General features: G+C 44.3%; 1 protein-coding gene across 1 annotated transcript; it reads right to left on the reverse strand.

Annotated features, from left to right (window-relative positions):
- Positions 1-363: 363 nt before the first annotated feature.
- On the reverse strand, positions 364-10,790 carry lbh (LBH regulator of WNT signaling pathway). The gene is made up of 3 exons (XM_012833038.3): positions 10,540-10,790; positions 4,599-4,701; positions 364-2,041 (listed from the first exon to the last, which is right to left on the reverse strand). Exons 1-3 carry the CDS (start codon positions 10,566-10,568, stop codon positions 1,832-1,834), a joined length of 342 nt encoding a protein of 113 aa, XP_012688492.1. The 5' UTR covers positions 10,569-10,790; the 3' UTR covers positions 364-1,831.
- Between the last annotated feature and the right edge of the window lie 5,656 nt (positions 10,791-16,446).

Raw genomic sequence — 16,446 nt, forward strand, 5'->3', positions numbered from 1 at the left:
GCAGGAAGTAGCAGTATGCAGCCCTCATGTCTCTCGCTCTGTTGTCACGAGGCGGGTGGGGAGAGGGGGGATGCTGGTTTGGTGGCATGTACTCAGAAACGTTTCCTGACAAACTCATGCAAGACAAGAAACACACACCACAGGCCTCATCCCATCAGATGACTTCTGTTCTTACAGAACAGCACACTGCATCCACAACTTGCAACAGAAAGACAGGCACACAGACAGGACAGACAGAGACACACAAAAGGAACTAAATGTCATGCTAATGTGGGAGTAGTGCAAGAACACCCCTACACTAAAATAATAACTTCCGCTTAGAGTACAGGAATTCTACACACACACACACACGGAGAGACAGAATTGGAAAGCACTTTTAAATGTTTATTTATATACAATCCCTGCTTGTCGCAGGGGGACGTGGTCTACATACAAAATTAAAAAACAAAACATGGTGACTATTCTCCCTGAGCTTACAAAAGTAAGAAGTGATCTGCCTACGTGTGTGTGGGTTTTTGTATGAAAGAGAATGCTTGTGTACGTTAGCTATAGTAGGACGAAGTATTCTGTTCAAAGCCCTATGGTAGAGTTGGAAAAGGAAAACAAATGATTCAGGAGAACACAACAGAACTTTACAAAAACTAAACCCACAGGTGAGTTCCTATGGCGACGGGAACCACATGCCCCTAGCAACCAGGGCTACAGCTCCTTAAATCACTGAAAGAAAGAAAAAAAAAAAAAAAAAAAAAAGCTACACAACTGTGTGCAGTGCTCGACTTTGCAGAGTAATTTGAGGGAAGGACAATTCAGCCCCCCCTCCCCCTCCCCTTTCCCATGAATGGATGAGTATTACATCAAAAAGCTACTTGACCATGGATAGACCAACAGGTCATGGGGACAGGAGAGACTCCATAGCATGAGGACCGCAGAGACTGAAGCCATGGAGAACATAGGACGAATGACAGAGCCAGGTCAGAGCTGCTTTCTACAAACATATATACACTTCCCCTCACCTCAAAAAGAGGCTACCTCACAGTAACAGTGCCTTATCTTACGGTTCAGTGCAGAGAAAATCTTATTACTTCTGAATTATAAAAAAAAAAACAAAAAAAAAAAAAAAACCCTCTTCACCCACACCCTCTCTCTTTCTGCCAAATGCAAAGTGTCACTTTCACTTTCACTCTAAACATCAATATTCATCTTCATTTCTTTGTTACTCCTTCATTCATCTCCCTCCTATGTGCAACTGTAAGATTCAGATGGCATTCCAACAAAACAGTGACAGGTACATACGTATACGTACACACACACACACACACACACACACACAATTAACAAACACTAGCTCTGAAGTCCTTCAGGGGCAGCAGTTGTATGGCAAACTAACTGATCCCAGAAGAATGTTCTTCATTGAATCCATGACTTAAGGGGTGTTTCCACCAACTATCTAAAGGAAAGTAACTGGGGACAGACACATGTCTTTGTTCCTTTTTGATGAACGCGTTTGATGAACGCTAAACTAGAAGGGCAATTATAGTCATCAGTATGTGTGATGCTGGTGAGTGGAGAAGTCAGTGAAGGCAAGGGAGGATTCTTTTGAGGTGATCCATCAAGTCCAGAGGAATCACAGGTGGTCTTTGTTACACATGAGCGTGTTTGTATTTACGCTCTTCTGATTTGAATATGTGTACATGGGTGGAATTGTCCCCAGGTCATTATTTGTGTAAGCAAATGTGCACTGTGTATTTGCAAAAATATGAATATATATTACGCTTGTAAGTGTGTGTGTGTGTGTGTGTGTGTGTGTGTGTGTGTGTGTGTGTGTGTCTGTCTAGTGCTGAGAGTTCTGCTCTGTCTGTCCATTCTGGATGGTTCCGGCGCGGAGCGCGGCGTCTTCCTGCTCCTGCTGGATGAGGTACTCCTCCGGGGGCCAGCGCAGCTCGCCGCTCTCAACCTCCCCCTCCGTCGCCTCGACAACAATGGAGGGCAGCCGGTCTTTCAGCTTACAGCAGCGCTCAAAGTCTGATGGGTCTGGGAAAATCTGAAAGAGAGAGAGAGAGAGAGAGAGAGAGATTCAGTATTATCGTCAAGATGGAATACAGTTCAACACTTCAAGTGAGGTTCAACACTTTTCACAACTATTAGTCTGTGTGTGTGTGTGTGTGTGTGTAAGAGCATATTTATGCATATTGGGGAACAGAAAGATAACTGGAGTGTTACAAGGCTCAGGAAATCGGGGGATGTGTGCATAAGCAGGATGAAGTGGAAGAGTATTTATAGACGCATACTTGGCTGGAAAGCCATGTCACCGCTTGGGCAGCAGGCCCAGATTGAACGAGCTTTTTTAATTTTATTTTTACTTTTCAAAGCCCTTTAACCACTAAGCAACAAAAGTAAACCACAGTTCAAAAGATGAAGTTGATGTACACAATTACAATTTGCTCAGAAATGTGCTAAGAAAAGAAATGTGGTCAGTTTATCACAAGCGCCATCAACTGTCAAGCATAGGTGTAGGAGGACCATGGATAAAACAGCTTTGATGAGTCTCAGAGAGTTACGGTCCATCTAGTCTTTTTGATGCTTCAAACAAGATGGCCGAGCTAGCCCAGGATGGTCATAAAGGAGGATAAAATAAAAAGGTGTAGGTGTCCATTGTCTCCATGTGGTTGGGATGAGCGCATGAAGAGGAATGATATAAAAACTATTTACTTTTTTCCTCAAGGGAACATCTCCCATTCATGTCCTTACACATCCAAAAGCGGACTCTAGGCCAGCCACAAGAAAGAGCAGCTCGGTAAAAGTGCCACACCTCACTGCCTCCACCACAATTCATGACTGTTAAAGGCCCTGGAGAATGATTGAGGAGCCACCAGACAGATTTTTACTTCCATCTATGCTGATCAAACACCCCCCCACCCTCCCCCACACACACCGTGCCCAACAGGAGCCTCATCACCATGAGATACAGAATAACCTCACCTCAAAACGACATTTCTGATTCAAGGAAATGCCTGTCGGGAAATGACCAAACAAGAAAAACCACAGGGACTTCTTACACTCTCCACTTCCTTCTATGTGAATTTTTCATTATGGGCATTAGTCATACTGTAAGACTCCACATATCCTCTTTGAATACACACACACAGTCAGTGGTAAGGTGATGCATCCTCTCTGAAATCACTGAGCAGGTTGAGCATAGAACAGCAGTTCCATAGAGTGTAGGGAGACATCGTATTATATTGATAATCAATCATATTATATTGATAATCAGTCCAGTTCATTAAAACCGAGGACCCACTGATAATTTGCTCCTTTCTCGTGCCCGGACTCTTCCTCTGAAGACATTCCACCTTGGTCTCGGAGGAGGTCACTGCACCCTGACAGACCCCCCCTTCCTTTGGAGGTGGCCTTGTTCCAGAGACATAGCTGGGATTACCGGAGTAGCAAAGATTTCCATTTCCTCGAACTCAGAGGAGCCCAACTCATCTCCTCTGCAGAGGCAAAGGAATTCTCAAACACTAACCCTCAACAAGATTTGAAAAGGTTTGGGGGTCTTTTAAAGGAAATGCTTGAATATATTTTCTTACACGCGAACATGATCATCTAGTGTTTGTTAGGTTACTCTCAATTCTAATTTTATGCCAACTCACACTATCCCCAGAGGTCAGATATGTGCTTAAGGTTACAGTGTGAGGAAGCACAGAGCTTCAGCACATTACCCAAAAGCAAAGAAAATATGCAAAACAAGGATGTGGCTTCAGCAAGAGTGAGAGGGGGTGAGAGAAAGAGAGAGAGAGAGAAAGAGAAAAAGAAAGAAAAAACAACAACATGACTGACACGGAGACGCTGAACCTCTCTGTATCTAAACCCCCCCATCCCCCCTCCCCATCCTCATCCATATAGCTCATGGCACTGGTGGCGTCCTCTCATCAAGGTCACTGTGTTGGGCTCCGACAAACGAGCCAAATGAACCAGATAATACAGCAGACAAACAAAGGAACAACGAACCCCTGGCAAGGCCACTGCTTTTGTACAGTACACAGCTGTGAGCAAGGCCAACTCATGGACACACACACACACACACACCCCATTTCCCCTCCAATTCATTGTCTCCTCTATTGGATTTTTATTTATGTCCTGGGAACTAATGAACCCCACAGAGGTCACCAGACCTCCACTGCAGCTTCTGAAAGAGGCGAACAGAGGGAGTAAGGGAGGGGAAAAGTGGAGGGGGGGTGGGGTTGGAATCATTCAGACACATTATGATCTCATCTATAAATAGCCCAAAGTGCGGCATGTGCATGGACTGGACTGGACTGCAATGCACTGCACTGCACTGCACTGCACTGCAGAGTGCTGGCCTCACATCAGTGAAAGGCACAACGCATAGATAGGATGCGAACGACGACACCCGACCTTCCAGTTAACTGGCACTGAAGAACGATTCAGGCACTATAGAGAGATTTATGGCTCAGAGAATACAATTCCCATAATCCTCAGCAAAAGTGCCACTCCACTCAGGGTCTGGACTGTGTGTGGAGGTCATGAGAGGAAGTGTTTTATGAGTGCTGATCTGTGGTCTGTGAGGTGCTGGTTACCTGGAAGGTCAGACGATCTTTATTGGGGCTGAGCCTCATGTCCTCAATCGGGCTGCTGCTTATGATCACCTCGGTCATCTCTCCACTGGGCACAAACACAGGGCTGAGGAGGAGAAAGGTCAAAGGTCATTTTTTTTTTTTTAGCAGCAGGCCATTGTCGATCAAGCATGACAAGATACATTTTTTCCAAGTCTTCTGAGAACAGGTGAATGATGTCGGACTTCCACAGTAAAAAAAATTAACGCCTTGTTTTTCATCCAGTCAAAATGCTAAAACTCAAGGATTGACTTGTTAAATCCTGCACAGACTAGGTGCTGCAGCAGCTGTGGGTGGAAAAGGGGTGTTGGGGGAGTGTGTGTGTGTGTGTGTGTGTGTGTGTGTGAAGAGAAGGCATTATAGAAAGAGCTTATGGGTGTGTCTGTCAGTGCATGTGCTGTCATTTTGAAAGTGCCAGAGTGGGCGTGCAGTTCCGAGCAGGCTTTAGGAGAGAGGGTAATTTCAGTGAACACGGCCATATATAATGCAAACACACACACACACACACACACGGCCATATATAATACAAACACACCATAGCAAAAACCACACGTGTGCATCTGAGCCCTGTATTAAACACCAGCTGAACTGAACAGGAAGACCAGACAACAAGACTGCTGCCTAGTGCCCAGTCACATACTTTTGTCTTCAGTTGAATGTTTTCTTTCATCAGGATTGAAATCCTCTGGCTGTAGTCGGGATGAAATGCTTTTGAAATAATAGCTTTCTGTTTGTGTATCTCCTGAACCACATTCCAGCAAGCATTATTTTTGGACTTGAACGCAAGGAACCCATATCCAGATCCAACAAGTCTGTTATATTGGGGCTTTGTCACTTCCAAGCTTCTGCAAAGTTATACGCACTAGTATTCCTGAATGTTTCTGGGATCCTGGAGTTGGATGTCAATCAAATGCATGACAACGTGCTGACAGCCAGGAAAGACGAGTTCACTGCAAATCCTTGAGTTCCAGCATACGTATGTTTGCTTTCATCAACACAACCTCTGAAGACTGTATATTAAATTAAGATATTCATGACAAAATAATTATAACCACCTGCTCAAACATCATTTATAGAGAGAGGTGTGCTCATCTATTTGGTCCTATAGATTTATAACCTAGAACACCGGTTGGATTAGCCTGGATACCAGACCGAACTTAGCCCCGCCCACACATGTTTTGGTTGGGAAGTTCGGTCTGGCATTACTCCATTGAGGAGAAATTATCTGCGGCTCGATATCGGCCGTACCAATCAAATTGTTAAGGCGGGCTTTATACGATGATGGACAGATGATCAACAGTAACGTAACCAACCACGTCACCAACACACGAGTTGAATTCGTTTTCAACAAACATGGCTGCTGCTGGAGAGCTGAAATGTATAGATTCGAGTCCATTTAGACATTGACAGTGCATTCATTTTGAAAGAGGAACAGAGAAACGCGATTAAGGCATTTGTCAATCGAAAAGATGTTTTTGCCTTCCTTCCTACGGGATCCGGTAAAAGTGTAATGTATCAGCTGCCCCTGGTCACATACTACGTTGTTCTGATTGGTTGTAGGTAACCAATTGAGCGAAGAGGCATTTTTTCTCCTGGTTCGGTTGAAACACGCCCCATAATCACAGCCCAATGGAGCGATATCAGACTCATATTCTGACTAGAATTATGAGTATGACATCGTCAGGCTACGGTTGGATAGGCAAACTCCTCCTAATCCAATCCTTCCTCCAAGGGTGTGTGGGAAGATTCAAATTCAAAATCCTTGAAACCTTCACCTTTGACGGTGAATTAGAGAGGGAGGAGGTCAGAGGGAGGCAGAAACAAGGAGAGGGTGGGGCAGTTAATTGAACTTGGCATATTGATGAACGATGAACCATACACATTGATGCAGCTGAGATATTACTATACCTGCGCTCTCGAGACAGGCCCTGGACAAGCACAACTTCAGAACTGTGGTAACAAGCTACTCACTCGTTCTAATACTGCACCCTGGAGAGAGTGCTGAAAGCCTTGTCCTAATACTGCACCCTGGAGAGAGTGCTGAAAGCCTCGTTCTTTGACAAATCTATGCAGGATGCTGCACACCATCTACAGTACACACAGCCGCCCCATTGTGAATGAACAATGGGCCGAAAAATCCCATAAAAACCAGAAAAGGAGTCATCTTTTCTTGTAGCAGCAAAAATACTTGTGTCCTGCGCGAGTTACGGACAAAGGAAGAAGCGGATTGAACGGAGCGGAGAGGATAAACACTTCAGCACTGCCCCTTATGATTCAGCTATGGGTTCGTATAAACATCCTGCTGGGAGAGGAACTGCAGATCTTAGGCCTCTTTCTAGCGTGCACACACACACACACACACACACACACACACACACACACACACACACACACACACACACACACACACACACACACACACACACACACACACACACACACACACACACACACACACACACACACACACACACACACACACACACACACACACACACACACACACACACACACACACACGAGAGGAAGACTTTGAGCGAGCGACCGACCGATGGAACACACAAACACACACACACACACACACACACACACGAGAGGAAGACTTTGAGCGAGCGACCGACCGATGGAACACACAAACACACACACACACACACACACACACGCACTCCAAAACAACTCAATCCAACTCAAAGGCAGAAAGGAGTTACACAACCACCAGCCTTCCTCCTGACCCATTTGGGGGCTGGCGATGTGCCTTTCCCAACAGGAATCATGGACACACTAGATAAAAAAAAATAAAAAATACTTAAGATGAAGTTTATTCCAATAGTACATTAGTAACAAAACTAGATGCCATATCCCCTTTATAGGCCTAACATGATGGACACACAGACAGGTTCTCTCTCTAGGAATGAAACGCACATCTAGTGGTACAGATGCATCTGAAATCAATCAGTGTCAGACCTCACCGTGAACAAGCGCATCTCAGACAGAGATAAGATTTACAGCCATCTAATCCAGTCTGAGCTCATAACAGAACCTCCACTCGCATTTCATCGTCTCGCAGAGCCAATAATCTTCTTTTCGGTCTCTAAAAGGCCGATACAAAATAAGATGAAAAAAAAAAAAACAATTACATGCGGACGCACGCGTGTCTGGACACACACACAGACCTTTCCTGAACCACCAAATGAGGTATAAATGTGAATAAAAATGGCAGTACACAAAAGGAGAGCAACACACACTGACCATTGGGTCATCTGGTGACGGCACCTGCCATCTTGGCAGTCACTGTGGGAAGACTTCTCTGAGTGCTACTGGCAGTATCACCTTCACCAGCTCATGTGGTGGTACTTCATAAATCCCACCTGTCGCTGCCCCCCGTGCAATAAATCCTATGAACAACACACTAAAGCCTTTCCCAGGGCAGTGACGTCTGGCATCAAACTGCGCAGTAAAATAGGTCATAGCCAAACATATGAAATTTGTGGACACACACACAAACACACAGCTAAACTCCAACAACTGCATTCCCACTCCAAGAAATTACACAACTCCCCATTTGGGGACTGGCCATGTTCCCTTCTCAGCTGGACTCATGGAGCCACGAGATTAAAAACCAGACCTCATGAGGGATGGACATAGTTCTATGTCTATGACCATAGACACACATTGAAGAAACACACATTCCTACACTCTCCCTTTGAGTGTGGGAGAGAGTGAGAGAGTGTGTGTGTGTGTGTGTGTGTGTGTGTGTTACACAACTAGCAGTGCAGATGTAGCCAAAAAAAAAATCCCTGACCTCCCTTCCTGAATGAGAACAAATTTGGGCGCTCTGATCAGACTTCTGTGTCTGCCTTGGAGAGTGTTTTTCCACTGTGTAAGGCTGTGCATTTGCAACTTTGTGTTCAGGTCATCTCTTCGACTGTTTAGCTGCAGCGTTCCACTGTGACCACACAAAGTATTTTCACTTTCACACAAGTACTGTGAAATTCTGATTCTGTTTGTGTACAGTATTACCTGTGTGCTCTCCAATCATGTGTACAAGTGGAAACTACTTAAGTTTTCAAACACCTCGCCAAACAGCCAATAACTCAAGGTCCACAGGCAAAACTGGGAGGCGCACCACTCAGAGTTGAAAAGTCAACATCTTCATTAAAGTACAACTTGAAAAGAATCTCTTTTTCCACTGTCTAGTTAAACGATTGTCAAGAGTGGGTGGCGTTTTAAACCTGGAACATTTTCAAAGTTACTGGGTAACTTGTCAGTTTCAGGAGCATTCTGATCATCAATCAAGCCGAAACTTAGAGAAGAGGGGTTTATGACTGTCCTCTTTGGTTTAGGCTCTGCTGCAGACAAACACTGAGGTTTGGAAACAGCAAACAGCAAACCTCAACCTGCAGCAAGAAGATGCAAGAAGGGCAGCGCTGCCTAGCAAACTATGTGGTGCGAATAGAGGTCGGGGCTTCACTTCCTGATGAAAAAGAAAGATACACAGAGACAATACAAAACAAACAGACAGTGTAGAGAGAGAGAGAGAGAGAGAGAGAAATACCTATGTGGTGTTGTTTTCCATCAAACAGGTCTTTTTTCTGTGACAATACACCATAGCAGCATGGCTGCTGTAAACAAACACACCACGCCAACAAAGGAAAGTTGTGGGGTGTCAAATTGGGGAATCTCTTGAGGCCGTGCTTTCCACTTGTCTGAGTGGGCGCGTGTGTTTTGGAAGCTTTCAACTCGTGGAGGGTGATTCCCACGCGACTCCTCCGAACGCCTCTGCTCACCTGACAAGAAGCCCCGACGCACAGTTACCAAGCACCGTTGTTCCACTGCTGGTGTTGATGTGACAAAGTAGCAAAAAATCGGCTTGAACCAAACTTGCACGACAACGCTCGCGATTCACATGCCAGAAGGCCCACATCATAGGGTAAACATTGTTTATACAGCGAGCCCCTGACCTCTCCAAAAAGCATGACTTGGGCTGCGATTCCATCCAACATTCTTAGTCAAGAATACCCAATTTGACCAAAACGCGAGCTCCTGGAGCAGTTCCATTAGAAAGGCCATTATTGGGCTGCGGCAACCTTTTTTTTTTTTAATGGCGCTGAGTAATGCACGTGGAAGATGACAGACCGTTCGTTTTAACAGAATAACAAAGCCAATTATTTCACAAATGTGTTATTTTGCTTTGCACAGGTAAAACTGTCAGACCGTTTTAAGCAATATTTGGATGTAGTGAAGTGGTGTAGATGCTATTACTGCCTCGGAGCCCGACCTTTGCGCCTAATATTTATTTTCCACCACCGCTCGACTCAGAATGATCTGTTTATTTGACAGAAGAATAAGAGGTGGCAGTATTCAAGCTCAACTTGTGCTTTCACTTTGTCTAAACCAGTTTTCTTACATTCTGAATCATTTAAAGATACCGCGACATTTCTTGCGGTGTGACTTGACAATGCGCACTCGCAAAAGGTCAGTATCGATCTGTGCTCTCTGAGCCTTAAAACTATTGGCATTTTATCCGACCTCCATCCGTATACGGTCCATTGGCCTACATGCTCTTAATATATGTCAACTTTGGCCCCTGCGCAAGTAGTCCACACGTTTTGCTCAGGCACTCATTGACTAATGACAAACATGTAAACATATTAGTTACCCCTGACATCCACAAAGGATTAGTTCACAGAACAAACGACAAATACCGGCCGCAAACATAGCCGGTGCGCAAGAATTCTACACAACGCTTCAAAATAAAAACAAACATACAAAATCAAAATCAGTCTATTAGAGGCAATTTTAATAACAGCAAAACTAGATGTGACACACTCTCAGGTTGGCCGGTAATAGACGAAGTTGTCAAAACTTATCAAACCAAATTCGAACACAAATAGGCGAACCTTACCAGTACAATTCAGGTGGGTAGACAGACATGAATTTGCAGGTGTCTGGGAACAGGGTTGATGCAGGAAAGCCCGTGTCTTTTACCCGTTCACGATGCCTTTACGATAATCTCTTAAACAATGGCGATGAACGGCGATAGTTCAAGCGAAAAAACTTCTTCAAGCACAGCTCAATGCGGAATTGAAAGCGTCTCGCTTCTTGCCATCAACTACTGAGCTACAGCTCTGCCAGCGCTGCCTTTGGACTTTATGTAAGAGGCGTGGATTCACGCTTCTTGCGACACACCCCCACCGCACGAGTCTCCAAATTCTTGAATGGCAGCCGCTGAGCAACGCGCTCACTGAGCCATCGCTGCCAACCAATCACACGGCAAACACTGTCCCAGCCTGTGACGGCAATGGGATCGAGAGGACTTCATTGGGAGGACGGGAGATGCTGCATTGCACGCACAGAGCTGTCTTCATGCTATCTAAAACATCACACCACACCGAAATGTAATATGCCACGTGTAGCTAATACACCGCAAAGCATTTTATGTAAGCATTCTATGAAGTGTTAGGTATATTATTATTCTACTTGTGGTTGCCCACTGTATTAATTACCATAATTGTAATGGAACCAAAGTTTTGAGAGGCCGACATGTCATTGTCTTTGTAAGGGGGTGGGGGTTAAGAATGTTCTTTAAACTACCTATAAAGGCTAGTTCACTTGTGATTCAGATCCTTTGTGCGTGTGTGGTGTGTAACCTACATGCGTCATGCAGTTTCTTCAGCACTTGGCTTGGCTTACCTTGACTTATAGTAACCTACTCTGCCTGCACATTTTTTTACATCTTGACTGGTAGCAATCAGCAATACTTAGGCCCAATCGTGTTCGTAATAAGAATTGCTGTTTGAAGTACAGTCTTGCTTGAAGCATAATAATTCATAAGGTTAGCCTTCATATTTGTTAGCTAACTAGGCTATACAAAAAAACTGTCTTGGGACAAACACTATTGCAGGCTATTAGGCTATTTACTAAATAAAATAGGGTGTACTTGCATTTGCTAATTTGATATGAAATGGTTCACAATGTATACTTGTTCTTGATATCATGGAAGTCATTTTTTTATGTGTGGAATGCTACTATGAATGACATAGCCTACCCATCCTAATGACCAGTGTTCGCATATCTAACATGTTTCATACTGTAGCCAGCAGTACCAGGTTACTATTTTCGAATGTTTGTTACAGATAATGGCATGTCAACCATTGCCTTTGTGTGACCGAATGCGGTAAGCTGCTATTTTAGCAATCTACCTGCTGCCTACGTGCCTCCAAAATTTGGACCGGTGTCAGTTTAAGTTCTGACGATACGAAATATTGGGAGGGAGGGTCTGCACACCCCGCGTCCTCTTTAACACACGCATCAGACACTACATTACAATTATAGCCTACAGGCAGACACTCGGGTGAGAAATGGCCAATTGGTGTATGTTTTATTTAGTTGTACTTAGCTTCAAATTTTATTTCTGAATATGAAAAACCTGGGTGATCTCAAAGCCGGTTATGAGCATTATTCGGGAGAAATATCTGTTTTCCTCACCTCAGACCTGAAAGGCGCGTGCATTTTATAACTGTCCCCTCTGCACTTAGACCATGACCTTGGCATTGTTACTGACAGGCACTCAAGAACTTATAGCTCAACAGCTGTACAAAAACAGCTATTGAACTAATACCTCCCATGACTCAAAATAGTCGTGCTCGGTAGAAATAGACACATATTTTAAAATACAACAATATTTGGAACTAAATTAGCTTTTTTCCATTGCGCTCCTCTTGCTTGCTCATGTTGGTTTCACCAGCAATAAAGCAGGATCGCCCTCTTGTGGTGGAAAAGAGTAGCTACTGATTCACAGAATATGGGTTTAGACCGAAGACGCCATCTAGTGAGTCTGGGTAAGAAGTGACTAGGGTGTTTACTTCTCATTTTGGCGTACCTTGATTTCTATCTTTATGGCTATATTTAGTTTCGTACGTATGGGTTTTATGTGTTCAGGGTGAAGAACCGTATTGCTAGTACTATACTGATACTTTATTTGGAGATCTACTTTGTTCAAATAGGCAAACATACAAATACGAATACAAATAAACAGCATATAATGAATACATGAATGAAATCAGCACTGTGACTTTTGACCTACCTATGATATAATGAGGTAAGACCAACAGGTGAAAAGTTGATTTATTTCATCCAGCAGAGTTTACTCTTGGACAAATTATAAGTGGTGATTTTTTTTTTTTTCAATATCATACATTTTTTAACTAGCACAACTGCTGGAACCTGTGACGCAAAAAGTTATACTATCCACTGGCAAAGTGCATCTTCGTGACAACGGCAGGACTTCCTATTGTTGCTCTCTAAACGTTTCCTTTTCCTCCTCTGCTGTTAGACCCTGGTGCTCCTGAGCTGTGAGGCATGAAAACTCAGCATGACGACCAGCTGCAGCTGAGAGGATTCAGCACAGCCACACAACAGCGTAGGATTCAGCTAAGTCACCTACAGATGAGTCATATACACAGAGCCTCACAGAATGTGTGTGACTAAGAATGAGGCAACACAAGGCCACTGTGTAGCCACACGCCGCCTCACATGCTAACCTTGAGCTGTGCAGCACCTTGGACAGCTCCCATTGTACCAGCAACTCGGACGACTCTGTTTCTACAGGACCATGGACAGTTCCAATGCCTCAACAGCAGTGATAACTTGATTTCCTCACACAGTTTTTCACTCTCTCTTTCTCTTCAGGACCTTTGTCTTGATTATTCACATCCTAATTTTAATTAATTAAGACCTTTGTCAGGTTTTTTAATGGCACACATGACCCTCATGACACACACACACACACACACACACACACACACACACACCTTTGGAAGATCCTTCCAGAAAGCAGGTACATAGCTGTGGTAGCCCCAACAGGAGACAGTGTGATACAGCTAACATGCGGTCTAAAGGGTTTGAGCACAAACAGGTTTCTTTTTGCACAAAAGCAGAATTTGTGTCACACAGACTCTAGCAGAACTGAGAGCAGCGGGGAACACGTAGTCAGGAGTTTGCCAGTATTCGTCAGATTGCCTTATTCTTTTCTCTTCCACATTAGAAGCAATAAAACACCAATCTCACGCAGAGCCTAATCTTTTGTTCTGTGTTTTCTTAACAATTAAGTAAACCCTTAGTGTCCTTCAACACACATCAACAGCGGACTGTCACACGATCTCAATAATGGTGGCATAGAATGACCCATTAGCGACAGTCAGGCCAGATGCTTTTGGTAACATAATGTATTTACACTGCAACACTTTCACAGATGAAGTGGATGGAGGAAGTCTTGGCCCAGTCTATTAATCACTTGTTCCTCATCTGAATACATGAGGGCTGGAGTCTAATGGGCATTAGCCAGATGTTTGTGTGTGGGACTGTGATCAAGTGTGTGTGTGTGGACTGTGTTCAAGAGTGTGTGTGTGTGTGTTTGTGGACTGTGTTCAAGTGTGTGTGTGTGTGTGTGTGTGTGTGGACTGCGTGATGATGTTTAAGATGTGTGTCCATTTTAGCTGCTGTAATGTGTGTGTGTGTATGCGTGTGTGTGTGTGTGTGTGTGTGTGTGTGTGTGTGTGTGTGTGTGTGTCATTTTCACGTTACACAGTGACTCACACATTACCAGACTGCAGTCTCGCGTCTCCATGGCAACACCACACATATTCTGAGACATACATATGTCTGCAGAGTGCTGTTTTGTAGACTTTATTATTTGTATCTGATTTTTATCAAAGATGAGGAATATGTTACTGTGTATGTGTTTGTGAAGGGCACATATGTGTGGCGATGTGTGTGTGTGTGAGTGTGTGTCGGGTGGGCGGGGGTAATTTATGCCTGTGTAGTGATGTGTGTGTGTTTGAGAGAGAGAGAGTGAGTGAGTGAGTGAGTGAGTGAGTGAGTGAATGTGTGTGTGTGTGTGGTCTATAAATACACAGTGGTGTGGTGTTTCTGTGTCTTGAGATGATAATCAGAGTTGGCACTGTCTGTGTGCAAAAGATCAGGCCCAATCATCTCTCCCTCTCACTCTCTCTCTCTCTTTCTTTCTCTCTCTCTCTCTCTCTCTCTCTCTTCTATCTATTCTCTCTCACATTTTGACTGCCCTGTATTTATTCCTGTAGCCAGGACAGGCCCGTAGCAGAGGTGACCTAGGCAGCGGCCCAGAGCCCTATGGCCACCCAGGGCACAGGTGCTGGTATTTAATAACATTTTTCATTCTGGATTTTCTTTTTGCATGTATTATCCAGTGGCGGACTGTGTTTTTTAGGTGTTCAATGATGATTTGTCTTTTGTGGAAGTGAAAACCAGTTTGGGGGGGGGGGGGGGGTTAACTGTTAAAACCGTAAAAGTGATTCAAGCATTTTGCAACATTTATTTATATACGTATTTAGCTTGATTGCATTCGCAGAACACTTTGTGTCCCCTAAATAGGGGCCCCCAACCACAAACCTCTGTGTCCCCTAAATGGGGGGCCCCAACCACAACAATGCCTAGGGTCCCAGAAAGGCTGGGGCTGGCCCTGCCTTTAGCCATGTAATCATGATCTCTCTCTCTCTCTCACACACACACACACACACACATACAGACACACACTCTCTCTCCCTCTCTCACACACACACACACACATACACACACACACACACACATAGACACACGCTCTCTCTCTCCCTCTCTCTCCCACACACACACACACACACACATACAGACACACTCTCTCTCTCCCTCTCTCTCTCTCTCACACACACACACACACATACAGACACACTCTCTCTCTCTCTCTCACACACACACACACACACACACACACACACACACACACACACACACACACACACACACACACACACACACACACACACACATACAGACACTCTCTCTCTCTCCCTCTCTCTCTCTCTCTCTCTCACACACACACACACCTAAGAATGGCACAATACAACATGTATTTATCATGTTTATCATCAATGTCCCATACTACCAATTTCTATGAGCTCTTCTCCACCCTTCACAGGCCTCTGTCCTTCTTGCTTAAAGAAAGAAAGAAAGAAAGAAATGCACAATGGAATAATGCACAGACAGACAGACAGACAGATAGAAGATGGGTCTTGGGGGTTGGTATGTGTACAGCGCCTCTAAAAATGCTCATTGTAAGTGCTACTATAAATAAATAAAATTGAATTTAATAGCCTCCTCTGAGTTACCTGACTGAAAGCTCATGTTTAATTTACATGTAGTATGTGAAAACATCTGCTCACTTGTGAGTGTTCCTATTCGTTGTTTAGAAAACATAAACAAATGTTAAATGAACTATTCACTTGCACCAACCTCGCTCCCCAAAGAACACACACACACACACACACACACACACACACACACACACACACAAACACACACACAGAGAGAAAGAGAGAGCGAGAGAGAAAGAGAGAGAGATAGAGAGAGAGAGTGAGAGTGAGTGAGAGACAGAGAAAATCCACGGCAATGCGTGGTAGTAGAATGATAAATTAGCCCTGTGCGATGACACAGATGCTAATCACCACTGTAACGCATCAACGTTCCATGAGCATCACGAAAAGTGAACACGCTGCGCATTTTATCATTAAGGATGCGCCGTACAGCTGGACGGGAGAAACAAAAAACATTACGCCGGATAGAGACGCACCATGAGGTGCTGAGTGACCTACTTAGCAATGAGCTACGCATGGAGGTGGTGGGAGAATGCGCCGATAGCCACAGGAGGGCGCTATAGCCCCACTCCTCTGGGAGAAACGCGCTTATTGAGCCACTAGTGCTGCACTGCAGGTAAAATTGCACTCAGCACTAGTTCTCATTT

The sequence above is a fragment of the Clupea harengus genome, chromosome 14 (assembly GCF_900700415.2).
Source record: "Clupea harengus chromosome 14, Ch_v2.0.2, whole genome shotgun sequence".
Classification (NCBI taxonomy): Eukaryota; Metazoa; Chordata; class Actinopteri; order Clupeiformes; family Clupeidae; genus Clupea; species Clupea harengus.